The sequence below is a fragment of the Triturus cristatus genome, chromosome 3_2, assembly GCF_964204655.1.
Source record: "Triturus cristatus chromosome 3_2, aTriCri1.1, whole genome shotgun sequence".
Taxonomy (NCBI): domain Eukaryota; kingdom Metazoa; phylum Chordata; class Amphibia; order Caudata; family Salamandridae; genus Triturus; species Triturus cristatus.
The window spans coordinates 138,963,192-138,990,801 of NC_140584.1; the positions used below are offsets into that span (position 1 = coordinate 138,963,192).

At 45.3% G+C, this 27,610-nt stretch overlaps 1 protein-coding gene across 1 annotated transcript in view; it reads right to left on the bottom strand.

Annotated features, from left to right (window-relative positions):
- Positions 1 to 27,610, bottom strand: part of DRD2 (dopamine receptor D2) — a 1,132,644-nt gene that overhangs the window by 839,234 nt on the left and 265,800 nt on the right. The window contains exon 3 of the mRNA XM_085647358.1: positions 25,876 to 25,967. Within this exon, the coding sequence (XP_085503484.1) occupies positions 25,876 to 25,901 (26 nt within the window). The 5' untranslated portion in view covers positions 25,902 to 25,967. The remainder of the gene's footprint in view (positions 1 to 25,875; positions 25,968 to 27,610) is intronic.

A 27,610-nucleotide genomic window follows, 5' to 3' on the forward strand; every position in this document is an offset into this window, starting at 1 on the left:
GATGAAGTTATATGTTGTGAGGAAGGAAAGATATTCATTTTGCAGCAAGGAGCACATTTCGCCAAGATTTTCAGCTCTACAGTTTTATTATAATGTGAAATCAGCATTTACAAAAGACATTTCTTTTATTAAAATGGAAAGTAAGGAAATAAAGGAAAATATTCAGGCCTAGCAGTGAAAGAACAATAGAAATGGGAGCTTCTGCAGAAATAAGCAGCATTTTTCTCTTTTTCCATGCTTATTGAATGCTCATTTTCTCTAACCTCTATATTGACACACATTTCGTACATTAATGTTATGACGCAATTTACATTCAACTTCCTTGTAAGTGATGGCGAAAGTCAGGTTCAAGCCCACTCCTTGGAGTATAATGTGAAGCATTTCACAAAGCACTCAAGATTTCAAATGTAGACTTGCATGACTCTAAGTACAACCACAAAAATTACTATCAGTAACTTTGCGTATTTATGTGTAACCCCACTGAATGTAGCTTTGCATAGTGTAGACAAAGATCTTCACCTATGCTATGTAGGGCCACAACTTTGAAAGAATAGGAAACAGAAATCACCTTAGTAAAAATGTAACTCTCCTGACAATCATCATAGGTGGATGCATATGAATTCAGTCCACAACCTCTACCATCCTGCCTCTGTATGGTGTGAGTTAGTGGGACCTTAGACCAGCAATGGCCTCCTGGATGCAGACCATCTGATACAAGAGGAAGATTAACTTTATTGAAGAGGATTCAGTAGTCGTAATACTCTTTGTAGTGGATCACTCAAAGGAATATATAGTCTGCAAAACACATTCTCATTAGAGCGTAGAAGATGGCAATTTAGCAGGAAGTCATTGGCTTTGTGAATTAATTGGAGATGGATATACATAACTCGAGGAATCAAGAACATATTGCAGTTTGGGAGGAAGAAGCTAAAGGACTAGTTTGCGAAATAAAATGTCATAAATGATCTCCCTGGCATTAGACACCAATCACACCTCTGTCTCTCCCCCAGATGAGTGTATCCCTTCCACCATGCAACCTTCCTTTTGTATTTTGCAAGTTCCAACGTCAATTCAGGTAAGATCAAAAGAACTCTGTGTGTCAACTATCCCCTTAAACCCCTCCTTAAATTTGTCAACTTGGGTGCCAGGGATCCCAAGATTGTACTGGCACATGTATACATGTATGCCCAACATCAATCTGAACTCTTTGCACATGAAACGTTTGGAATGCAATACATGAATCCAAATGATATCTTTGATTCAATCCAGCAGACTAATCCATCTTAACTATAATGTGCAACACTTTGGATGATTTGTAAGCAATAGCATTCTGCCATCTGTTTTTTGAATCTCTGGTCGGTATTTGGATAAGATATTGAGTTGTAAATTTTGGCATACAGAAATATTGGAAAAATATTGTGATACAAAAATATTCTAATGCAGAAATATCGCTGTCAACAATATCGATTTTCGCAGGTGGGCACTGCATGATGGAGAACCACGCCTCCGTGTAGTCGCAGTTGACCACACCTCCTTCCTCGGTAATGGCGGCACGGCAGCACAGCAGTTCTGGCGTCTTCAGCACGGCTGAGTTCATCGGTGCATAAACCGAAGCTATGTGTCAGAAAAGGTCTGGATATTGATGCCGAGCTGAATCTTCCTGGCAGGGACAAGTGCGGAGAAAAAAACAACCCAGTACACGCTGACTGGCTGGGATGGCTGGGATGGGCTCATCAGAATCTCGAACTGGCTTTGGGCTGTAACATTTTTTGGGCGGCTGCTGCTGAGTGAAGAAGAGGATAATGCTGATACAGCTCGACAGTGGCAATCTATGGGGGAAACAGGAGCAAGATAAGACCCGGTCCGGACTTCTGCGGGGCTGACCAGGCTGGAGAAGGACAGAAGAAAAGAGAGGTGAGGAGGCGAGGGGTCAGTTACGGTCAGGTTGAAAGGCAAGGTAAATAGATTTAAAAGGAGACTTTCTTGGTAACTGAGTTGGCAGCACAATCAGAGAAGAAAACAGGGAGTGGACTCAGTCCCCAACTCAGTCCCCAACTAACAAAAAGGAGGGCGAGAAGCTCCAAGTGGTGATACTGTGCTACTGCCCTGTACTCCTCTGCACGTATTAGATGAATATGGGGAGACATAACAAGCAAAATAATCCTGCTACCAAAGTCGACTCCGCAACTGGCCTAAAGGCTAAAACCCGCCTAGCACAGGCACAGGCACAGGCTTTGTCTTCAGGGGCTGGCAGAGGTGGACTTTTGGGAAATCGCCCTGACCCCAATTCTAGCTATGGGAGCTCAGAAGAGGAGCCGGCTGAGGAGTCCACCGGAATATGTCAGGAAGCCAGAACCTCTCCAATGTCATCCACACTGGAGAATGGCGACACTGGCAAGACAAAGGAGGTCAATATTTCAACTGCTGAAAGTAGCAAGGGGGAGTGGAAGAGTGTTAAAGAGTTTCCCCTGTTTTTGAAAAAGACATTTCAGACAGCCTCTCACGGTACAAGAATCGAATCTCAACTCTCTGAATTTGGCCCCTCCGCCCTCGTTAGACTGTTCGCTGCCACTGCACGCTCAGCTGGTCCTGACCCAGACTGCGACTGTTAACATCCCGGCACTCTCCCCAGGACACCAGGAATAGCAGGAGCAGCAAAAGATCTCGGCACAGAACCCAAACGTCCCAAATGCCCCAAATGTGATACCTCTGGTTACTGTCAGGAGGGTTAGAAAGAGTCAAATACTTCACAACTCCCAGCTCTTGAATCAGCCTTAGAATTTACAGAAACTCCAACAGATGATCTATCTGAAGCAGTCTCCACCAAACAGATGGATATTAAGATCCTGCTGAATCTTATTCTTGATAAAATAAGAGAGGTGAAGAAGTCTCAGGAAAACAAAATCGCTTCTCTTCATCTCCACCTAGGGAAGATTGAAGACGCAGCGGCCTGTCTCCCAGTCAAAATCCAGGAAGCAGAGTCAAGGATCTCTCAGCTGGAGGACCAGATGAGTGGATTGCTTACGAAAGTACGCGAAGTTTCTAAAGACAGGAGTACGCTAGAGAACAAGCTCTAGGAGCTGGAAAATCACTTGCGTCGTTCAAACTTGCACATAGTGGTGGTCCCCGAGAGAAGTGAAGGCGCCCAGGCGCCGCAATGGGTGGAATCCTTCATCAAGCAAAAAGTTCTCCCCGAGTTCAGCAGGGATCTTACAATTACCAGGGCCCACAGAGTTCCTTTCCACCCATTAACAAATTTGAGTGGTCCGCATACCATCCTAGTTAACTTCGCAGATTACCGCATAAAGGAGAAGATCCTGGCTAAAGCCATACAACAAAGGCAATTTCCGATCAATGAAACTTCCAACTGCAGAATCTTCCCTGATATGTCAGCAGCGGTGGCCCGTAGGCGCAAAGAATTTGTTAAATTGCTTTTCTTTTTAAATCCCAAGGCGCGCAGGCGTCAATAGCCCAACAGTCGAAACTGCATGTTCTTGTAAGGGAGACATTTCACATGTTTTCTAACTTAGAAGAGGCATAGGATCTTCTCAAGGAGATTTCGGTTTCAGAACAAACCAATGGACTTATTGATAGTCTGTTTTCTTTTTATTTTCTTTAGCCAGGGTGTTTAGAGTATACCATTGCCGGGGGGGGTGGTCACTTAGGGTGCAGATCCATGGCACCCTCAAAAGTAGCGGGGGCGAGACATGGTTAGTGTGGTGGTTCACCTCTCCAGAGGGGTGGGTTGAGGGGGGAGGGGGTCCAAAAGAGCAGTATAAAGAGCAGGAGCAGGGGCATTAGGGTAAAGATCTTTACGATAATGGAAGTGTTTAAGTATTTTTCTTTGTGTGCTCTTCTTTTTGTTTTTACTCTACTGGAAAAATGGTACAAATGACTAGTACGTGCTGCATTATGTCAATCAATGTCAATGGGATATTAAACAAATCAAAATATGGAGCTTTAATTAGGTGGCTAGTCTCTTTCTCGCCCCAGGTAGTATTATTTCAGGAAACTCATTTAAAAACTAACCTCCCTAAGATATTCCTTCCTAGATTATTTTCTTAGGCTTTCTTTGCTTCAGCCGGACTGGCCAAAAGAGGATGGAATGATTTTAACTTTTGTAAATTACTATGGCCCGACAGTGGACGATACCACAGCCCTATTAAAGATCAGTGAACTACTTAGGGGGGCCCTGGGAAAAATAATATTGGGGGAGACTTCAACTTTATTCAAGACCTTAAAAAAAATACCTCAAACAAAAATAAAAAAGAACTGAAACCCCAAACAAAGAAGGTGATGGAGGCTCTAAGGCAGGAGCATCTGCTGGTAGACCCTTAGCGTCAATCTAACCCTACTGATGCTAAATTTACTTACTACTCGAATCAATTTCACACGGCCTCCCAGATCGATTTCTTCCTAATATCACGTTCTTTAAGGTATATAGGAACTACAATAGGGGCCAACTCATTTTCAGATCATTCTCTTGTGACAATGGAGTTGGAGATTGAAGGGGGCTGGAGGATTCAATCCAGGTGACAGATGGGGATCGTCTCCTCCTGCAAGACTCTCTCTGGGTAGCCGAAAACAAAAATTGGATATTGGAGTTTTTTAGAATAAATGAAGATACGGCAATGTAGTGAATCAGCCACTTTTGTGGTCTGACACCCTATGATGACCCTCAACCACCACCATTCTGTACTGACTTAAGTGTGTTATGTTACCTTAGCCTTAATGTTGGATGGGTTTGCATATGCCTGCTTTTCTTCTGTCTTTTAGTGGAATAGTCTTTCCAATAATAGAAGGTATGGGATGTTGAGGGGCAGTCTTGTGGGTGGTGGTGCAAACATGTGCTCAATGTTGTATACTGAGGGATTAAGTGTATAATGTTATTTGGGTTAGGTGAATTATACTTTGACCTATTGGCTTTGACGTGGTCTAATGTCATTCTGCCTTCTGACTTTACCTTGATTCAAACTTTTCTGTGTGCACAGTGGTGCTTGTAAGTTGTGTGGATGAGAATTATAGGTGTTGATAGGTGCATCCTTGCTTTTCTGATTCCATTCTTGCTTTGGGCCTTTGTGTGCATGGCTTAACTAACTCTGTGCCTGCACGAAGCTGCAAAGTGGGGAGGGCATGGTCTGCTCTTTGTTCCTGTTTTTCGCATTTTACTGACTAGAGAGAACTGGTTCTTATCAGAGGAATGTACATGGTTTGACTCGTAGCCATAGCGAGGGCCTGATCAACCCGTTGCTGTGACCTTGAAGCAGGCTGGTACGGGCTCTCATGAGAACTAGGGGGTGCAGTTTGCTAGAAGCTTCGCTGTGTTTGAATGTGTATTAAAAAGGGGAGTCTACACTGGTTTGGTGGAAGTTCATCCGTGGAGCAGATGTGCTGTCATGGAAGAGTAGAGGCTGGTGTCACCGCTGAGCTTTCACCCGGTTCAAGCAATGGACTCCCCTTGAGCAAACCGGGGTGAAATGATGGTGCATTTGGTGAGGTGTCTCTGCTACTAACTGTCTCTTGATTCTTTTCTGAAATCTTTCCTTTCCTTCTTATTTTCTGATTTTTATATCCATACATATATATATTTTTACATATATATATATTTGCCTTGATTGGGTTTCAATCATACTATTGATATGTTAGAGTCTGCTATGTTAGGTGCATTTGGCTTACTGTGTGGTGCTAATTACAAATAAATACATCCCAGATATACCAATTCGTCTTTTCCTTGTAGCAGGAGGTGTGGACTCTTCTTGGCCAAGTATTCTGTTGTAGAAGGATGGGTGAATTCCCTTCTAGCAGGTAATTGTGTTATAGGAAGTTGGTCTAATCTAATCCTGGCAATTGATGTGCAAAGTCTGTGTATATATTGTTTTCTTGCCTTGCCTTTGGGGGAGTGTTGAAAGTTTGCCCACCTTAGGAAGTGCTGTGTATATGTTATATTCCATAAGTTTGGAACTGATATTCTCTCCCTGGGGAAGTGACGGTACATTCCTTAGTCCAGGGGAGATCTAAGGTTTGTCATTACATTTTTGGCGTAGTCGGTTGCAGGATCTGAACATTGATTTAAAAGGGGAAGAAATATGTTTTTTAGAAATTGAAAGCAGACTCTTAGATATCAATTGATTTATTTGCATGGGGGTAGCCCATATGATGTGCTGGCTCGTGAAGTGAGCTAATTGTGCTGAGTTAGAATTGGTGTTTCTGTGTGTTTAAGTGTGTTTTGTAAAAAGTGCTTATAAATAGCTTGCTACGTGAGGCAGAAAGGGCTGGATCCCTTTCAAGTATTTGTTAAGGAATGCATATCAAATGTTTGCAGTTGCAAAGTGAATGTAAGATGTCAGAGCATACTCCTGATGCGCGGGACTCCCTTGAGATTCCAGACTCCGGAGTTGCAATGAAGGGTGTTAATCAGCAGGAGATTAATGACATTTTAGACAGAGACAGCGGTGTTATTTTAAATGTGTTGGTTAATATGCATCAAACATGTGAGCATTTGCTAAAAGAACGTAGTGAGTTGAAAACAGAGCTAGTTGATGCCCAGTTTGAAAAGATATCTTTGAAGACAGAATTAAACGTGTACCAGGCTGTGAAGCTGTTTACTTTGACCAGCCAGAATGATTCAGATGTGATAAATGTTACAGAGAATGCAGTCAGTCTACGAGCCTCACAGACGGTTTTAATTAATTTTTCTGCGGAGCTTTTTCAGCCACAAAGGAATGTGCAAGAAAGTAAACAGACTAATGTTTTAGGCTTAATGATCACCGGTTGCGGACATAAATTAGACATGACAGAGAATGATACATTTTGCTTCGAAAGAGAAATGCAACAATATGATTTTGAATGTGAACAGCAGATTGTGTACAATGATTACAGAGAAGTGCAGGGAAAGAAATGGTCACTTTTAAATTCAGATGCCGGACAAATGCAGATGATGTTGTGCGTTTGCGCACCAAATGATACTGGACAGATCAGAGTTAGAGAAAATGTGGTTTGCCTATGGGAGATTGCAATGGTTATTAAGTGGCATGTAGAGACAGAAAAACAGTTTGCACAGGATTTAATAGAAGGTCCTGAGGTGGAGTTTGAAACACAAGATTTCCAAGTAAAGGTGCCCCATGTTACAAAGGAAATTAATTTGAAACAGTACAGAATGCCAGATGGGCGTGAAGGGATCAGTGAGATCATTCAGGGCTTGACAGATTGAGGTGGTGACAATACTTGGCGCATGATAGTTGATTATTATTAACTGAACAAATATATACCTTCTTTGACTGATGCTGTCCCAGATATTGTTACAGAAGTAGCATGGGACTTGATATGTAACTTTTGATATTGTCAATGCTTTTTACTTTTTGATATGTCAAGAGCAGTTTAGTTTTTTTTTCTCATGAGGTGATAGACTAATGACAGTTAAGAATTTGCTTGAATTAGACAGAATGGGGGAGCATTTTCAGATTAAAGAATGTGAAGTCTTGCTCGAGGTCAGGAGAGGTTAAAGCTGTTTTTCCTCTCAGACATGTAAAGAGTTGTTCATTTGAAAGCGTCTTTCAGATTGATGTTTGGGAGGCTTGCTAAGGCGCAGGTTCTCCTCCTCCCCCCCCCCCCCCATGAGGAGAGTCGCAGAGCAGATAGGAGCAGACGAAAGTTGGCAGGAGCGCAAGGCACTTGGCCTTGAAGGAGATAAGGTGCAAGCTGGAGACAGCAGAGAAGTCTCTGCTTGTTATTTTTGGCGAGGGGCCATTTGGTGTCCGCAGAGATTTGTGAAGGGGGGCAGCACCTGTGAGGGGTGCAGTGAGAGAAGTGAGAGAAGGAGTCTGCCCCAGCCCTTCTTGCTGTGTATAGAAAAAGAGAGATTTTACCAAGAATTCAGAGGCTAAAGCGTTGGTAGAATTCTTTGATAATTCCCCAGAGCTAGAGGATAGCTATGTAGACGGAAATGAAAATATTATATTTTTAGAAATGTAAGACAGAAAGTGTGCTTTTGAAAAATGTTTTTTGAAAGAAGAGTGAGGCTTGTTTCTTTTTCAGATTCGCCCAGTTCTTCGCATGTGAGTGGGACTCCCTTCTCCCGTGTGAGTGGGGCCCTCCTTCTCCCCCCCCTCCCACCTCCCCTTCCCCCTTTCCTCCCCCCCCCAAGCCTGGAGTGATCGCCAGACCAGACGGTGGCGGCTGATGCCTGTGGCTGACCAGACTGGATGGGGTCCTCCCTTGTCAAGGCGATACAGATGCAGATATATACCGGAGAGCAAGATGGACTGCTTCTTTCCAAGCAAAGAGGGATTAGCAAAGAGTGGAACTATTTCCTTCACGTCAGGTCAACTTTACATGCTTGAAGGCTGTGTGTCTTTCACACGGGGTGACTGCTTGCGTGACTGTGAAGAAAAAAAAAAAGACAAAAGAGGGAACTACAGGATGTGCTTTGCCAGAACTGTTTTATCAACGTGAAGTTCAGATGCGATGGAAGACGGCTGTGTGTTTTTTCACACAGAAGGACTGTTTTTGTTTTTAGGGATGGAGACCAATAGAGACGCTTTGCAGCGATCAGAGTAGATATTTTCTAAGTTAGTGAACAGTAATAACCTGTAGCTGTTGCTACAATATATGAGTTTGGCAGTGGAGTTTCCAGTTTAACCATTAGAGGCATTAGGAGCATTCAAAAGCTTGATTCATTTATTTTGTGTATCCATTCAACATGTATCCAGATATCTATGAGCTATTTCTAGATGCACCTGAGTTATTGCTTCTATATGTATTTAGAGAATGCAGACTTTATTTGCTCGAAAGTGATTCTTATATACTTTTGATGAGTTTTTCAGGTTTGCAATGGAGCATTTCGATCATAGTTGCTTTTTAGTCATGATTTGTTTTGACTTATGTATTTTTGTGTAGCCACTTCAACACATGAGTTGCTGTTTCGACATGTGCTTTTTAGTAGCTGTGCCTTTCAATTTAGACATGTGGTTTTAAATGGTTTTGCTTTCAATTGAGATATGAGGGGCTTCAATGATAGTTTTGTTTTTCAGTTATGATATACAGTTGCTATTTGCTTTGTAATGATTACATTTTTGCAGTTAGGAGATGCAGTGCTTCATTCATAGTTGTGCCTTTAGTTGAGGATTTTGTTTTTGACATATGTGAATGGTGATGATCGAGGGTCATGGGGTGCAATGTAGTGAATCAGCCACTTTTGTGGTCTGACACCCTATGATGACCCTCAACCACCACAATTCTGTTCTGACTTAAGTGTGTTATGTTACCTTAGCCTTAATGTAGGATGGGTTTGCATATGCCTGCTTTTCTTCTGTCTTTTCGTGGAATAGTCTTTCCAAGAATAGAAGGTATGGGATGTTGAGGTGCAGTCTTGTGGGTGGTGGTGCACACATGTGCTCAATGTTGTAAACTGAGGGATTAAGTGTATAATGTTATTTGGGTTAGGTGAATTATGACTTTGACCTATTGGCTTTGACGTGGTCTAATGTCATTCTGCCTTCTGACTTTACCTTGATTCAAACTTTTCTGTGTGCACAGTGGTGCTTGTAAATTGTGTGGATGAGAATTATAGGTGTTGATAGGTGCATCCTTGCTTTTCTGATTCCATTCTTGCTTTGGGCCTTTGTGTGCATGGCTTAACTAACTCTGTGCCTGCACGAAGCTGCAAAGTGGGGAGGGCATGGTCTGATCTTTGTTCCTGTTTTTCGCATTTTACTGACTAGAGAGAACTGGTTCTTATCAGAGGAATGTACATGGTTTGACTCGTAGCCATAGCGAGGGCCTGATCAACCCGTTGCTGTGACCTTGAAGCAGGCTGGTACGGGCTCTCATGAGAACTAGGGGGTGCAGTTTGCTAGAAGCTTCGCTGTGTTTGAATGTGTATTAAAAAGGGGAGTCTACACTGGTTTGGTGGAAGTTCATCCGTGGAGCAGAAGTGCTGTCATGGAAGAGTAGAGGCTGGTGTCACCGCTGAGCTTTCACCCGGTTCAAGCAATGGACTCCCCTTGAGCAAAGCGGGGTGAAATGATGGTGCATTTGGTGAGGTGTCTCTGCTACTAACTGTCTCTTGATTCTTTTCTGAATTCTTTCCTTTCCTTCTTATTTTCTGATTCTTATATCCATACATATATATATTTCTACATATATATATTTGCCTTGATCGGGTTTCAATCATACTATTGATATGTTAGAGTCTGCTATGTTAGGTGCATTTGGCTTACTGTGTGGTGCTGTTTACAAATAAATACATCCCAGATATACCAATTCGTCTTTTCCTTGTAGCAGGAGGTGTGGACTCTTCTTGGCCAAGTATTCTGTTGTAGAAGGATGGGTGAATTCCCTTCTAGCAGGTAATTGTGTTATAGGAAGTTGGTCTAATCCTGGCAAGTGATGTGCAAAGTCTGTGTATATATTGTTTTCTTGCCTTGCCTTTGGGGGAGTGTTGAAAGTTTGCCCACCTTAGGAAGTGCTGTGTATATGTTATATTCCATAAGTTTGGAACTGATATTCTCTCCCTGGGAAAGTGACGGTACATTCCTTGGTCCAGGGGAGATCTAAGGTTTGTCATTACAGGCAGAAATTCTTTCAGTCTGGGGCAGGTTTAAGGCAGCCATTCGGGGGCAGATGATTGTGCACTCAGCCACTCAGTCAAAAAAAGGCAGGACAAGATTAATCAACTCCAACAGGCGGTAGATAATGCAATGAGCTCCAGAGATATTCAGCCCCAGGGGAGTGGAGAAGCCGGGACTCAGCTAGAAAGGGTGAAGCTTGCATTAAAAGAGTTCTTTTTAATTGAAGAAATTCATAGCTGCAGAACCTTCCAACAACAAGTTTACGAGGAGAGTCAAATGGTGGGAAAAATGCTTGCAGGGCAAACAAAAACCAAACCGGAGAAAGCCTTGACATCAGAAATTGTTGATCCAAAGACCCAAGATATTATAAGGGATAAAGACGGTATAGTTCTAGTTTTTATGGAACATTACTCACAGCTTTACTCTACAAAAAATGAAGTAGGATTGGGACAAATTCACAAATATTTTGATGAAGTTAATCTCCCAGTTTTGCCCGGGCCGTTAGCTGAACAACTTGTGCACGATATTTTGGTTGTAGAAATCTTACGTACGGTGAAATCAATTGCAGGGGCGAAAGCCTGTGGAGCAGATGGCCTCCCAATTGAATTTTATAAAATCTTTTTCAAAGAACTGACTCCCTTTTTGGTGAAACAATTTAATATAGTTAGATTGGGGGCACTGTTACCCCTAGCTTTAAGGAGTCTATCATCCTAAGTTTTGTCAAAAAAGGGAAGAATCATAAGGATGTTAATTCTTATAGGCCGATCAGCCTCCTTAACGCTGATTTTAAGATTTTAATGAAAATATGGGCTCTATGCTTTACCCTGATTGCCCAGGCTTTAATTCATCCTGATCAGTCCAGGTTTGTGGCAGGGAGGTCAATGTCCTCTAATACTGGGTTTTTGATACAGGCCCTTGATGTTTCTACAAATAATAAAACTCCAACTTTAGTTACGATGGTCGACGCCGAAAAGGCGTTCGACCTAGTAAACTGGGAGGCACTTTTTTTTGGCATGCATAAATTTGGCATTCCTGTTCAGATAATTAATATGTTGAATAACATCTATCAATGTGCCCAAGCCCGTGTGGTAGTAAATGCCACTACCATAGGGGCAATAAATATTAATCGGGGCACCAGACAAGGCTGTCCGATGTCCCTCATCCTGTTTACCTTTTTTATTGAGCCCTTAGCTATAAGAATTCGTGGAAAACCCTGAAATTAAACCTCCAATAGAAGGAATGGCGAAATTAAAATTATTCGCAGATGATATAATCCTATATCTGGTCCTGACAAACAAAATCTCGATCAGGCGCTGCACAAATTCAGTTAATTTGAATTGATTGGTGCATATAAAATAAATCAAAACAAAACCGAGGTTTAATACCGAATGAGGACTGCAATTTTTTACCCTTAAATTTAAAATCCCAATCCCTGAAGGCAGAACCTATTAGATATTTGGGTATTTAGGTCTCCAATCAATTTGAACAATTATTTAGTTTGAACTATTTAGCGATGCGTAACAAAATACCAATTATGCTCGACAGGTGGACTCTTCTACCGTTGAATCTGATTGGCCCCATAGCACTCATTGAAATGTCTATTCTTCCCTTATTGGTTTTCCTTTTTATTAATGTACCGCTTAAGAATAATTCCCATTACTTTAAAGAGATTGAGTCAATGACCAGGGATTTTGTATGGAATAGGAAAGCTTCTAGGGTTAAGCTGCCCATATTACAGTTGGGAACCGCTCAGGGGGGTTTAGCGCTACCAAATATTCATACTTACTATATGGCAGCGATCTTAGATTTGTCAGCACGTTTACTGGAACCTAATGGTCTGTTAGATATATTTTTCTATGACAGAATGACCCAGAGAGTCTGGATAGCAAGTTCCTACATTTTTAAAAACAGCTAAATTACCAAAAAAGACTCGATACCAGACTGTCCGATATTTCTCCTATAGACTACAGTCCTTTTTTAAACAAGCCGGGTTTGCTGGCTTTTATTATTTAAAATTAGAGGAGTGTAAAATCTTTGGGCTTCAAATCCACTCCAGCAGGCTCAAAACATGGAAGGACTGCGGTCTAGGAGAATTGGGTCTCTTTCTTACCTCACAGAAACCAATCACCTGGCAAGAGGTCTTAGATAGATCTGATAATCGACTAAAACTGGGGTTTTTGGAGTATCTCCAGATTGTAAACTTTGTAAATAAATATAATCTGTTGTCATGTGGGATGCCATCAGTACAGGCTAACGCCTTATACAAAGCCAAATTGAAGGAGGTGGGAAATTGATATACCTTACTGAGAAAAAGTGAAGAGTCCCCCCTGGTTGAAGAACCCATGAGGGAGGATATAGCTCAGCTAGGAAGTAAGGCTCTCAGAGCAGCCAATTTTAAAAGGATGGCCTTTTTATCCCGGTGGTTGGCCTATTTCACCCCGAAAGCTCTTAATAAATGTTTTCCGGGAGTGGAAAATAAATGCTTTTATTGTCAGACTGGAGGGGGGGGTGACTGGCTCCATATATTTTTACATGTCCGAAACTTGAAACTTTTTGGCGCAAGATCTTTTCATCAATAAGCCAGGCAATTAATAGGATGCTTGACCCCGAGGCCGCAGTGGCTCTTTTTGGCATCTCTAAAAAAAGGTCTGGGGGGCGTGGCCAAGATGGCGAGGTGAGCGGACGGCTTCTCCGCCAGCTCCCGCTTCCGTGAGGCCCTAGACCGCGCCTAACCGCTGAATCTCCCCTGGAGGTGCGGGGAATCGCGAGCCGAGACTCCGGGGTGCGGGGGGGGCTGCCTAGCCCTCGGAGAGATCGGGGGAGGCCCGCGGCACCCGCCGGAGCGGACCGGAAAGAGCGGCCGAGAGAGGGCGGAGCACTGAGCCGGCGCAGGGAGCTGAGGACCCGGACGCCTGTCGAGGACAACGCCCGGCTTTGCAGAGGCGACAGGCCGAGAGGCGAACGGACGGCCCACACAACCACCGGGGACCGGGTAATGGCCCAGACTGGAGCCCACAGAGGCACGGCCCGAGAAGAGCGTGATCGGATCCGGGGGGGGCGGAGCCCCGCCCCCGGGGGCTGGAAAACGCTGGAACACTGCATACGCGCCTGGTGGGCAAGTTAGGCGGCACCCCTGTGTCCTGGCAGAGATCGGAGGGGCACTTACCAGCCAAGCGAGGTGCTTACAGCGGAGGAGCTGGCAGTGGTGCGACACGGGACGCGGCCCCGAGAGTGCGGTGCAGACCCCCAGCCCAGAGGTAACACAGTGGACAGGGGTCTGTGGACGACACGTGCGCACGCCGGCGCTGCGGCCCGGGGATCTGGCCGCTGGATCGCGGGGGAGGCGGCTGCAGGGGCCTACCCCCCCCCTTTGTACCTTGCCCCGCAGCCCTTGGGACCCGCTTCGGGGTTAGATGGGCACTGTAGACTGAGAGGAGTGCCAGGCGGGACCTGCCTCACGCACACGGGAGCCAGAGTCAGGAGGGACGGCCCACGCCCTACGTGTTGCCCCTGGCGAGTCCTGAGACCGTAGGGTACGCGGTGGACGGCCCGGGTGCGGGGGGCGCCCGGCGGTGGCAGCTGCACCACGAGCACAGAGGTGAGCGGAGGGAGCCCAGAGGGGCACACAAGCGGACCACAGGCGCGCTTCAGCAGAGGCGCCGCGGAGAGATGACGCGAAGGAGGACGACCGGGGCCCCGGAGACGCTGGGGCGGGGCAGGAGCCTGCGTGAGGCCTCTGTGGCACAGAAGCGGCAATCAGCGCGGTTTCCCGGAGCTCATGGCGGGCAGCAAAGGAGGACGGAAGGGGGACCGCACCCTCCCCGAACTACTGGGTAGGAATCAGCAGCGAGCCGACCGGGGGCAGCCATCGCCTGGCCCCTCCGGCGGGTCGCGAGTCGCCGATGATGGGGAGCCTCCGATCACAAGATCATTCATGGAATCCCTTTTCGGCTCCCTGCGGGAGGACTTCCAAGCCCTGAAGAAGGAGGTGGCCAGCGAAGTGCGGGAGGTCCGGCGGGAAGTGGACAGCCTGGGAGAGCGGGTGGCCACGATGGAGGACACCGGACGGAACAGGGATGAGGAGCTCGAACGTCTGCAGCAAGAGGTGCTACGCCTACGGGATCAGCAGATCGACCTCCAAGCGCACGCTGAGGACCTCGAAAACCGGTCGCGACGCAACAACATCAGGGTCAGAGGCGTTCCACTCACAGAGGAAGGGACGGATGTGGCGGGGTACCTGCAGGATCTATTCCGAGAGGTGCTGGGGGAGCCGGCGGGGTTCCCTATACGGATAGACAGAGCGCATCGAGTAGGGCCACGGCGCAGGGCGTCGTTGCCGCCCCCAGACATTCTGGCCTATCTCCCGGACTTTCCGCTCAAAGAACGCATCCTGGCGGAAGCCCGGAGGAGGCAACCCCTCACCTTCCGGAGCCACCCAGTTGCCTTGTATCAGGATCTGTCCGCAATCACGCTCCAGAAACGGAAAGCGTTCAAAATCGCCACAGACTTCCTGAGATCGCACGAAACACCATATGCTTGGGGCCACCCGTTCAGGCTCATATTCCGATGGAATGGCGCTATGCATCAACTACGGTCACTGCAGGAAACGTGCGGAGTCTTGGGCATATCAGCACCGGAGGGGGACGCAGCTCCGCGGCGGCGGGGGCGTGCCGGCAGTGATGGATGGCAGCGGGTGTCGAGGCGGCACACTCCGGCACCACTGACGAGACCGGACTCGCCCACCATCAGAGCCAGCATGGCGGAGGCGGTGTCTGAGGTGGCGGAGAATACTGGACTAGCTGACACGGCGCTAACGGCGTAGGTTTGCTCCGGGGGAGATCTTCACAGCCTTCAACACTCAGCAGGTTTGGGGGCCGGATCGGGGCGGGGGCGGGGGGGGTGTTCGGTGGCTGGACGTCCACTGGAGTACTTTACCAAAGACTTGGCCCTTCGGGACTGGACTTGGACAATTTTCTCGGGGGGACGGGGACAGTGTTTTGGGTTTGGAAGGGGTTGTTTTGGGGTGTTGGGGTGCCGGGGGGGTCGTGGGAGTTGGGTGTGGGGGAGGGAGTTGTCCAGTGCGCTGTGCTAGGATTTGTTGCTTTGCCTGAGTTCCCCCACTTTGTCTTGCTTTGTGTCGATGGGGGGGCGCACGGGGAGGTGGGTTGTGAGGTTGGCGGGTGTGTGGGGGGAGACCTGGACACATTGGGGCTGGAGAGTGGCACTGGGCTGCGCTGCGCAGGGGGGAGAGGCTTTGCATACTGTTCTTGGGAGACTGACTTGTGGTTTGAGTTGGGGGGAGTGTGCCCGCCCATTATGATCACCGCGCTGGACACTCACGCCTTTCTACGCAATTCTTACTATGCCTCCCCATACCCTTAAGATCGTGACCTTGAATGTCAGGGGTCTGAACAATCCAGTTAAACAACGAGCGGTGCTTTCCTTGTTAGAAAACGCTCAGGCGGACATCTGCCTCCTTCAGGAAACCCACCTGTTACCACAGGATACACATAGGCTACGGTCTTGTAAATTTCCGACGCAGTTCTTTTCTTCCGGTACTGCCAAGACCGCCGGGGTAGCGATTCTGGTGGCTCGACATTTCCGGGGGGAACACCTCCACAAATTTGCAGAAATAAAAGGGAGGCTGTTGGCGCATAGGTTCCGGGTGGGGGGCATTACATTCACGATAGGCTCCCTTTATAGCCCCAATGATAAACAGGAGCGGTTCTTGCTGTCTGCGGTGGAGGAGATTTCGGCCTCGCCGGATAGGCATGTTATCCTCGGGGGCGACCTTAACATGGTCTTTGATTTGGCGTTCGACAGATCGGTGCAGCGTTCCCCGCAAGTGGGGGAACTTTCAGCTGGTTGTAGGGCCAGCCTTGCGGAGGTGGACCTCCGGGACCTCTGGCGCCAGATGCACCCAGCAGCCAGGGATTACTCCTACTACTCCCACGCGCACAAGACCTATGCGAGGCTTGATCACTTCCTGGTCACCTCCCCGGCCCAGGCCCTGGCGTCCGCCGTGGACATGGGGGTTATTTCCATGTCGGATCATGCCCCTGTTGAGGCCTCCTTTCGCTTGCCGCCGTCTGCCGCCACGGCAAGGGTTTGGCGCCTCCGGGATACTCTACTACACAGGAAAACGGTAACGGATCGTATCGAGCAGGTACTTAGGGAATATTTGGCACACAATGATAACACAGATACCACCAGAGCCACCCAGTGGGCAGCTTTGAAGGCGGTCCTCCGGGGGGAGTTCTTGTCCATCTCCACGGCCGAAAATAGGGAGCGCAAGATAAAGAGGGACGAGCTTACTGATAGAGTCCGGGAGCTGGAGTTGATCCACCGCAGAACGGGGGCTCCGAGGATTTGGCGGCAGCTCAAAGAAGCGAGGAAACTGCTTGCCGCCTTGGATGTGGACCGGGCGGAATATGCGGCCCTCCGATTGCGCCACGCTTTTTATACTGGGGGCGATCGATGTAGCAAACTTTTGGCCAATAAACTCCGGGCCACCCGGCAGAGCCAGCTGGTGAGGGAACTCACTGATCCCTCGGGCGTTGCAGTGGCGGATGATGCCGGCATCTCGGCCGCGTTCTGGGGGTTTTACGGGAACCTCTACGCGGGTGACCCGCCGGCTGTACCGGCTATGACCTCCTATCTGGACTCGGTCACTCTGCCCTCCCTGGATCCCGTACAGGCGGACCACCTGAACAGGGCCATTAGCATAGAGGAAGTGGTGACAGCCATTGCCAGACTCAAGCATGGCAAAGCACCGGGCCCAGATGGCTACTCGGCCCTCTTTTATAAGATGTTCTGCGGGTCGTTAGCCCCCGTCCTCGCCCGCCTCTTCAACTCCTTCGCGGAACCTGGAGCCATCTCACCTGACCTCCTGAGGGCTTCCGTCACAGTCATCCCCAAGCCGGGGAAAGATCCTAAACACTGTGGATCTTATCGGCCGATTTCTCTCCTGAATGTCGACCTGAAACTCTATACTGGAATATTGGCAAGCCGCCTGGTGCCTTATCTACCTGGCCTTGTCGACCCGGATCAGGCGGGTTTCGTTCCGGGGCGGCAGACGGTGGATAACACGAAGCGAGTGGTCCACCTGCTGGAAAAGGCGTCCCGGATTCCGGGCGAGAGGATGATGCTCACGGTTGACGCAGAAAAAGCGTTTGATCGTGTGCATTGGCCCTTCTTGGAACAGGTGCTGGTGAAGGCGGGTGTAGGAGAACGGTTTCGTACCATGGTCCTTAATTGCTATAGGGAGCCCTCGGCAGTGGTCCGGGTTAACGGTCACACCTCTGCAGCCTTCCCCATCGAGAGAGGCACCAGGCAGGGCTGCCCGCTTTCGCCCTTGCTCTTTGCTCTCTACATGGAGCCGTTTGCTCAACGGGTGCGGACACGGCCGGCGGTGGAGGGGATACAGATGGGAGGCTTTACCCACGCGATCAGTCTCTACGCCGATGATGTCATCTTTACATTGGCTACACCCGGACATCGCTTCCAGCCTGTATGGAAGAACTGGCGGCGTTCGGCGCGGTCTCGGGCTTTAAAGTAAATATGGGGAAGTCGGTGGGTTCGGACATCTCCCTGGCGCCTGATACTAAGGCGTATTTGCAGAACCGGTTCCCGTTGCTTTGGTCCTCTGAGGCGATACCATACTTAGGGATTCAGATTGCTCCTACGTTGTCGGCCATGGTTTCGGCCAATTACTCGGCCTTAGGGGCCAAGATCAAGAGCGAGCTAGGCCGCTGGAATCGCGGCATTCTTGCCTGGATGGGTAGGATTGCTGCCGTCAAGATGACGATTCTGCCGCAAGTACTTTACTTATTCAGGGCCCTGCCGATGTCGCCGCCTAAGGGGTGGATACAGCAGTTGCAGTCGGACGTGGCCCGGTTTATTTGGCAGGGGAAAAAGCCTAGGCTATGTAGGACCCTCTCCCTCTTGTCTCCGGACGCTGGAGGCCTAGGTATTCCCGACTTCCGTAAATACTTTCAGGCGGCGCAATTGAGGTACTTGGTCGAATGGTGCCGGTGGGAGTCGGATAAGCATTGGCTTTTCCAGGACCAGGCGGTGGCGGGGCGACCTCTGCAGGAGATACCGTTCCTGCACCGGTCCCACCGGCCTAGGAACCTCTACGCCTCTTTCATAACTAGGGTGCCTCTGCGGGTCTGGGATGCGACCTACCTTAGATATGACCTCACCACCTTTCCCTCGCCGCTTTCGCCGCTAGTGGATAATCCTGCCGTCACCCCTGGGATGGGGAAGGGAGCCTTCACGCATTGGCGGCAGGCTGGCTGCAGAGCATTATGCCACCTGTATGGCCCCGAGGGGGTCATCCCGTTCACGCAATTTCGGCAGGACTTCTCGCTCCCCGAAACGGAGAGACACCGGTATATGCAGGTTCGGCATTGGGCCCTTCAGCCACAGGTGAGGGATGTGGCGGACAGGAGGCTCTTGCCGTGTGAGAGATGGCTGTTGTCCCGCACATCGGACTCGAAACTAATCTCGGACATGTATAAGTTTTTGCAATTACCTTCGACACATTTCCACAATCCAGGGAGGACTAGATGGGAACGGGAGCTTGGGAGGACACTGAGCCCCAAGGACTTGGACCAAATATCTTATAGGTCGCGCCACTCAGCATATCATATGGGCCTCACTGATACTTTCACTAAAGTGTCCACTTACTGGTATTATACGCCTGAGCGGATCAATGAGTTCGATCATAGTAAGACAGGCACATGCTGGCGAGGGTGCGGGCAACGGGGCACACTCACGCACATTCTCTGGGACTGTCCCCTCTTAACTGGATACTGGAAGGAAGTGCTGGACGAAATTGATGTCCATTTCGGCATAGAGCTCCCGCGCTTCCCGGCATATACCCTGCTAGGACTCCCAAATGATCTAATGTATCCCCTCAAGTCTAGAAGAGGCAGGCAGATCGCCATTGCACTCGGCTCTGTAGTTCAGAATATCTTGCTATACTGGCGTACGGACACGGTGCCCACGATAACGGGCTGGCTCCACAGACTTTGGCACGTGCTGGGGATGGAGAAATTGCCTTTGGTGATTGCAGGGGATGTAACGCAATTTAATGACCTGTGGCAACCATTCCACTCTCTGCTGCTCACAGAGTTTAGGGAGCTTACCTGTCCGAGGTACCTTCGCCTCCTGCGGCTTACGAGTCCGCTAGCGCCAGATCAGTGAGAGGGACGAGACCCTTCTCCCCAATTACCTATAGCTTTAGGAGATGGGCAGTATGTTAGTAGCGCACTGGACGGTGGGTGGGGTGGGTGGGGGGGAGTTAGGTGGGGCGTTGGGGGGGCGGGGGGGCGGGGACGTTTGTATTGAAATGAAGTGTCATGCCGGACTTTTGCTCCTTTTCATTTGCCGATCTTGTATTGCTGTGTCTGAGTTTGGATGTGACAATAAAATACTTTAAACATAAAAAAAATGTCTCATCTGACCAAAGCCGAAAAGACATACACAGCGATCTGTTCCCTAGTAGCTTGTTCCCTAATCCTCCAAAATTGGAGGTCTTCAGATGTACCATTTTACTCAAACTGGGTGAACCAAAAGAGTTGGGGTAATGAAAAAGTTTACTAATGTTTGGAAATTCTCCTATATCTGGGAATCTATGACCGATACTTAGCACTTTAGCACTGGCACTTTATTTTTTAATGCTCAAGGATAGTCACGATTGCACTTTTAAGCTGCAGGGCTCTTTTCCCAGATAGAATGTTTACTCAATTAATGAATACGATTTATATTGGGGGGGGGGCAAAGGGAAAACAACAACAATAATGATGTTTAACCCCACAATATTTTAGTATTTAGCACTGTTAGCACTTTTGAAATTAGGATGTTAGGAATGTTAGCACCAGATACTTTCTTTTTATATGTTTAAGGGGAGACACAATGGTATTTTAATGTAGCTGGGGTTTTTCTTGATTAGATAGAATGTTTATTCATTTAATGAATACGAACTGTATTGGGGGGGTAAAGGTAAACAACAACAATAATGTATGCAATTGGTTAACCCTGCTGTATTTTAACATCTAACACTGTTAGCACTTTAGAAATCATGGTAGTAGGAGCTTTGTTTTCTGTTGTTTCCTGATAATGTTATTGATCAAAAGATCTTACCAGACTTTGCATGTCTTTTTTAAAGTTGCTTTTTTTTATTCCCGATCATTGATTATTGTATATTGTATAAATTGCCCATCTGCTCTGCTCAGTAAAAATAATGTAGAAAAAAAAAACAATATCGATTTTCTCAGGTAAGTAATACCATTGTTAAGAATAGCGTTTTTATTAATATCGTTTCTAATATTATATTTGGAAAAATATTGTTCTTAAATTATCTTAATATGTTTTCATTCATATATTACTTTATGTGCTATTGTTGTTTGTATAATTATTAATAACATTTCAAAATATAGTTTGTGATTTTAAGTGACTTATAATTATTTTATTTAATAGCTAATAGTAATTAGTTGTGGGCTGCTGGGGTATGGGGTGGGAAGTTAATTGTGTAATAATTAACAAATAATTATTAATGACTTTTTCATTTTTTTACTGAATATTACTTATGCAAAGAGTGTAATACCTTTATATATTAGTTATATTCTAGGTGTGGGCAGTTAGGTTTATATAGGGTGGAAAGGTAATTAATTTATAATTTTACTATCACTTGTGTATTTATTATTAATTATCTAATTGTTAATTCATTATGTACATTATGTAATATTGATTCATTTTATTTATATTTTAGTTATGGGTTGCTAAATTGTAGGGGTATAGGATGATATGTTAAGTAGGTAATAATTAATTAACAAATAATTATTAATTGGTAATGAATTAGTTAATCGATTATCAATTATATAAATTGATTTTTTATCATGTGGATTGTTTAATTGTTTTTTTATTTTGTATCTATATATTTTGGGGGTTAATTAATAATGCTCATATTAAGACTTTTGCATTTGTTCTAAATTAAAAGTATTATTCAAATTTGTAATGTGTGTGAAGGGAAGTACTTTCCCTTCTGTTGCACGGAAAGGAGTGAGAATAGTAAATGTAACCCCTATTAAGTTCAACACTTTCCCTACTGTTGCATATACTGGAGTGGGGATAGTATATCTTACCCCTCCAAAGTCCAATACTTTGCCTACTGTTGCACAGACTGGAGTCGGAATAATACATTTGACCCCTCCGAAGACCAATTATTTACCTACTGTTGCACAGACTGAAGTGGTTATAGTAAATGTAACCCCTCTGAAGGGAAATGCTTTCTCTACTGTTGCACAGACTGGAGTGGGAATAGTAAATGTAACCCCTCTGAAGTCCAGCGCTTTCTCTACTGTTGCACAGACTGGAGTGGGAATAGTAAATGTAAACCTTCTGAAGTCCAACGAGTTATGCAGTTGTGTGAAAAAAGTCATATGAGAAGCCAGCATATCCCATTTCAGTTTAAAAAAGAGGGCGAAGTGAGTGGGATCAAAGGGGCACGACATACCTATACTTTTTAAATTTAAGAAACTTGCCCATACTTTTTTAATTTAAGAAAAATTGTTATATTCTGTCAATTTGAATGCTTCAGCTGAAAAAGTCTCCTGTGCTGTGGAACCGAAGGCGAGCAGACAGCTAAACATGAAACATGCCCTCTCACCTAAAAGAATAGGGAATGTGCACAACTGTTCAATCTGCTAATATAAATTGTGTTTATGCCCAGGATTGACTTCAATCGATGGAATCATTTGAAGCTTATAGATGACACAGATCTATTATTTTTGAGTGGTTATTGCATGAGAGTGACCAGCTGAGCTGCCAGGGGTGTGCTTTTAATGGACAGCTATAAAAAAAACTGCACTATGTACAGTCTGGGTATTACTGAAATCTATATTTTGGAGGTATTTTTGTTATCTTAAACCTTTTGGCACATTTTGGAGAAGCCCATCTTAAACTCTGTTTTTTGCAAGTTTAGAATAATGACTTACATATACTTACATATTCACAGTGCTTTCTGTCACACGCAGGAACCTCTTGGCACTAAATATACAAAACTTACCATTCTCTACTGCCCCAACCAGGATTCAATTCTGTGGCCCTCTGGTAACACAAATAGACCTCTGTAGTGCATGAAATAAAGGTTTCATGAGGCATTTCCCACTGATTATATTAAGTTGTATTTATTTTGCGCTTAAGCATTGCATTTTATCTGAAGTCGAAGACCAAAAAATTTTACCGTGTATTTTATTTTTTACCCACGCCTTTTGAACCTGCCCACATTGCACACAGCATCACAGTTCCCATACTTTTTAAAAATCCACTTTGACTGCTACTCTAAAAGCATATTTTTTCATTAATTGCGAACTTTTCATGGAGTTTCACAAAACTTCACAAAAAGGCAATTTCTAACACCCCCATTACTGGGTGGTTGCCGTATTTTGAACTTTTTAATCATGAAACGTTGAAACAGGAAATCAGTCGTGGCTCAGGACGCAAAATGATTCCCTAATCCTCTGCAGATCACTTTTTCTATTGCTGCCTTACTTTGGAAACTGATATAAAATAGATAGGAAAAAAAAATCGACCTCTTCATTTCTCCAATTATATGTTTTGACGGACGTATTGTTGTCCACCTGTCTGCCATGAAACCAGGAGAATTCTGTTTTGTTTGTATGTAATGTGATCTAATATAAATCACGGCTGGCTATGGATCCATGGAACACGAAAACGTTTAAAATACTCTTTGCGTTACGTGATTGATTTAGTATCTTCCAAGATTTTGAAACAACCTTATCTGACTTTATTTAAGAAGTTATGATCATACAGCACAAACAAACTTATCGAAAAAATTGTGTCAACCTGAAGTCCCATGCGTTGTCGCAGCAACCCTGGGGGTTTTACTTCAGGAGATAGAATATAGGAAAGATATTTTATTGCAACCACCTTCGCACACAGTGGTGACGAGGTTTGAGTGACTCTTGCAGTAGGTAATAAACCAGATCTAATTCGAAATATGACAAACATTTTAGTGTTCTGAAAAATTGCAACGAAATAAATCCCTGCTGTACTAAGAGCTTAGCAGAAATATGTAAAGCTTTCAAGTGACTAAGAGGAGGGTTTCTCTTACTATTCCATTGATTTCATAATGTAATGTCAAGCTGAAGGCCTCGGTGGAGACGCCTTCCATTTTGTAGACGAGCCGTGTCTGCACATTTTGCAATTAATCTTCTTTGATCTGCACAGCTTCTCTGAAAGACTTATGAAGATCAGGACCTGGGCTGATGAAAAGACTGCCTAAATATTTTATTGATAGAGGATCAAAGGGGATTCATTGTATCTCACCATGTTCAATGTAGCTAAATCATTGCTTGAAAGTCAGGCCGAATCCCAGGCTCCGCGTCTCCTTCTAAAATTTAAACTGAGTTTTTTCTGATCTCAGAGCTTATGGATACCACTCTCCTGCAAGTGTGCATCATGACCAAGATGAAATGAACAGCGTGCTGGTGTAAATGGTCGAGAAACCCATCAGCTATTGTCTAAAACACGGACACATATCTCCAAGAGAATATTTGTCTATCCACAGGGGAACTTTAGCACCACACTTGGGATTGGTTTGAACTGTAGGTGCCCAGAAAGGACATCTGCCAATCTGCCTCAGAACTTTTGTTGAGATCTTTTTGCGAAGCGTATATGCAAATATGGTTGCTGTTTAATTGACAGAGGAGAACCTGAGCTGTCATAGGAGTACTTCCTTGTCATTGGTCCTTCAAAATGTGCCATGGGATTGTGGGAGGTGGCACAGAGGATGGAAACTAACATGTAAGAAAGCTCAGTAGGTTAAGATCAAAGTATCTTTCCTACTCTGGATCATGGTCAGACCAATCCAGCCTTTCACTGATCCGAGTTTGATAGAACATATCAAATTTAACGTAATGTTAGTGACCATCACAGCTCTTTAAACTGCAATAAATGTATATAGCAAGCGCTTCATATAGCCAACTCCTCAAAAATAACAATTTCTACAGTATCTCCTTTGCCTTAAATTATCTGTCCGAGCCTTCCTGGTCAATATGCGTGTCTTTGTCTTTATCAGCTATGACACAGTGTGTCTTTGTAGGTAAAGTACTAGTCAATACGTGTGTCTTTTTTTCTCAGCGTACTCTCCTCCTGGTTGCAAGACGTTTCATTGTCTTGAATCTATAAGATCCTAGCATTATACTCATGAATACTGTTCAAAGTATGTGTCTGTTAGGTCTCTGGCAGGAAAGGGCTGATGCATGGATGCACACATTACCCCCTTTTCCAATCAAGGAGGACACAGAAGAACTGTACTTCCTAGGTGGTGAAACTAGGCATTGTTTGATGTTGTATTTCCACAGCTATTGACTAGATTATTATAGTTAAAGGGACTAAGTGCTTTAGTTCTAAATTACACACTACAATGTTTGGACCTGATGAGGACATGACACAGATGTTTGAGGGTCTTCACCCTTGTTGCCCTTCCTTCACAAAGAGGGTGAATGAAATGGGAATCTACTGTTTTGAATTCAATAACTATGCAAGACATATCAACAAGTGCATTTTGGCCATCCAACAAACTTGTGCAAGCCATGAAATCACAATTGCAGTGGCAAGTGGCCTGTGGCATCCAGTACACGGCCTCAGCAATAAGCCTCCCGATTTTAGCATTATAACACACCTGGGAGGATTTAAAGCGATTTGAAAAACACATACATTTTTTATTTCACATAGCATTTGTATTTCATTTTAGATAAGTAATCCAAGCCCAAACATGCCTTGTTAAAGAAAGAACCATTTGCACTAAAATTCAATGTTTTCGTATCACTAAAAAGGCTCGGTTGCAAAGCATCAGTTTGTGAGGTTCATCAGGTAGTCACATGTACGAGATAAGACTCTGCCTTACATACCTATGTATCACCATCACATAGGGATATGACAAGCATGATATGTATTATGACATGGAGAGACACCATGATGCTAAGGATGCCTTGTATATCAGTTGTTATGTATGAGTTGGCATTACACCAGGAGTGGGCATCAGTAAGCCAAGATGCCTGTAATATGCACAGAATTACTACCCTTATGCCAGAGGTTGAATTATGGCTGGTGTGAGTACTAATATGACAAGGATGTTCACAATATTCTAGCCATCCTTACATGGCCAGGCTTACTGTATGGTTGGGCACCATCATATCAAGGATGCCTCGAAAAATATCAAGAGTTACCACAAATATTCCAAGAGAAGACCAACAATAGGCAAAATGTGACCTACCTGCTGGTGGGGCGCAGGAGTGGCATGGGTGGCCTTATTTGGCTGGGGTTCTGATGGCCACTAGGGAGGGACACTGCCAGGCATATCGAAACCTATGAGACCAGGAAGAGAAAGAGAGTGACACACTCAGAAAGACATATGCACACACAACATAACATAACATACTCATTATTAGGAGGACAGGCCATTGACCATAATGAAGTGTGCAATTTCTATTCTAACTTCACATGCACTTTAATAGCAGTGTAGGTTACAAAGCGGACCGAAGCAAATGTAACTGCAATTTTAGTGTTTTTGATACACTTGCTCGAAAGTACTTAAAAACACTACAGGACCAGTCCTCATAATGCATCGGTCCACACAAAGATAGTGTTTGTCCGGTTCTGTGAAGGTTAACCCATGCTATGAGGACCTATCCAGTCTTCCCACAGGGATTATACATGCCCCCCCACACACACACACACACACATATACATACAACATACTATACCTATAATTATGCAGATTGGCCTTTGAGTGTAATGAAGCATGTGATTGCTATTCTAAGTCCATATTATAGGTTCATTATGTGCGAACATGTATAACTCATGCTATGAGGACCGATCCGGTCCTCACAGAGTTGGTTATACATTCCCACACATGCCCACACACACACACAAACTCACACACGCACACACATACGTTACATACCTATATGCAAGATGAATGGCCATTGAACATAATGGAGTGTGTATTTACTATTCTAACTCTACGCATATCATGATGCAGGTGCTAGGTTAGCAAGCTGACCAAAGCAAATATAACTGCACTTTTAGGTTTTTAATACACTGGCTTGAATATACTTACACACCCTTTCGGGATCAGCCCCCATTGCATGCTGGTCCTCATAGAAGTGGTGTTTGTCTGAGATTGTCAGGGTTTACCGACTCTGTGATAACGGCCTGCTCCTCACAGGGTGTGTTAAACATGCTTTTACTTTCTTTCTTTCTTTCTTTCTTTCTTTCTTTCTTTCTTTCTTTCTTTCTTTCTTTCTTTCTTTCTTTCTTTCTTTCTTTCTTTCTTTCTTTCTTTCTTTCTTTCTCTCTCTCTCTCTCTCTCTCTCTCTCTCTCTCTTTCTCTGTCTCTCTCTCTCTCTCTCTCTCTCTCTCTCTCTCTCTCTCTCTTTCTCTACAAAGATTCTAGACTCCTGTGGAAATCCTTGCCTGCGCTGTACTCCAGCGTCCACATGGCAGTGACTAGTCCTTATAAACAGTGAATGATTGATAAAACGGACATATGCAATACTGCCATTCATCACTCAGTAGCTGTCATATGATGAATATCCATTTTGTAGGTGGTGCACGACCAATCATACTGGGAGTGGGAACACACTAGTCTGACTCCGTGACAGGCTCTTTCGCTCTCAGGCCAGCATGCATGGCAGGCCAAGGACATACCAGCCTTGTCCCAGAGCCACAACTTGAAATGAAAAAGAGTCTTCATAACTTGGGTGGGGTAGGGCACAATGGATACAAAAGGAAAGCTGAGGGGAGTTGAACCCTTATCCCTCACCACCTTCACCATTTCTATATAAAACTATGTTTCTAAATGATATATGGTCATCAGTATTTAATTTGTAAAAGAATGAGTGCTGGTGCCCCAAGCCCTGCTTACAATCCCGTGACTGGTACAATGAAATGTCAGCGCACCCAATACCAAGGCAGCACAGTCTTGGATCCACCTCATGACTCTTTAA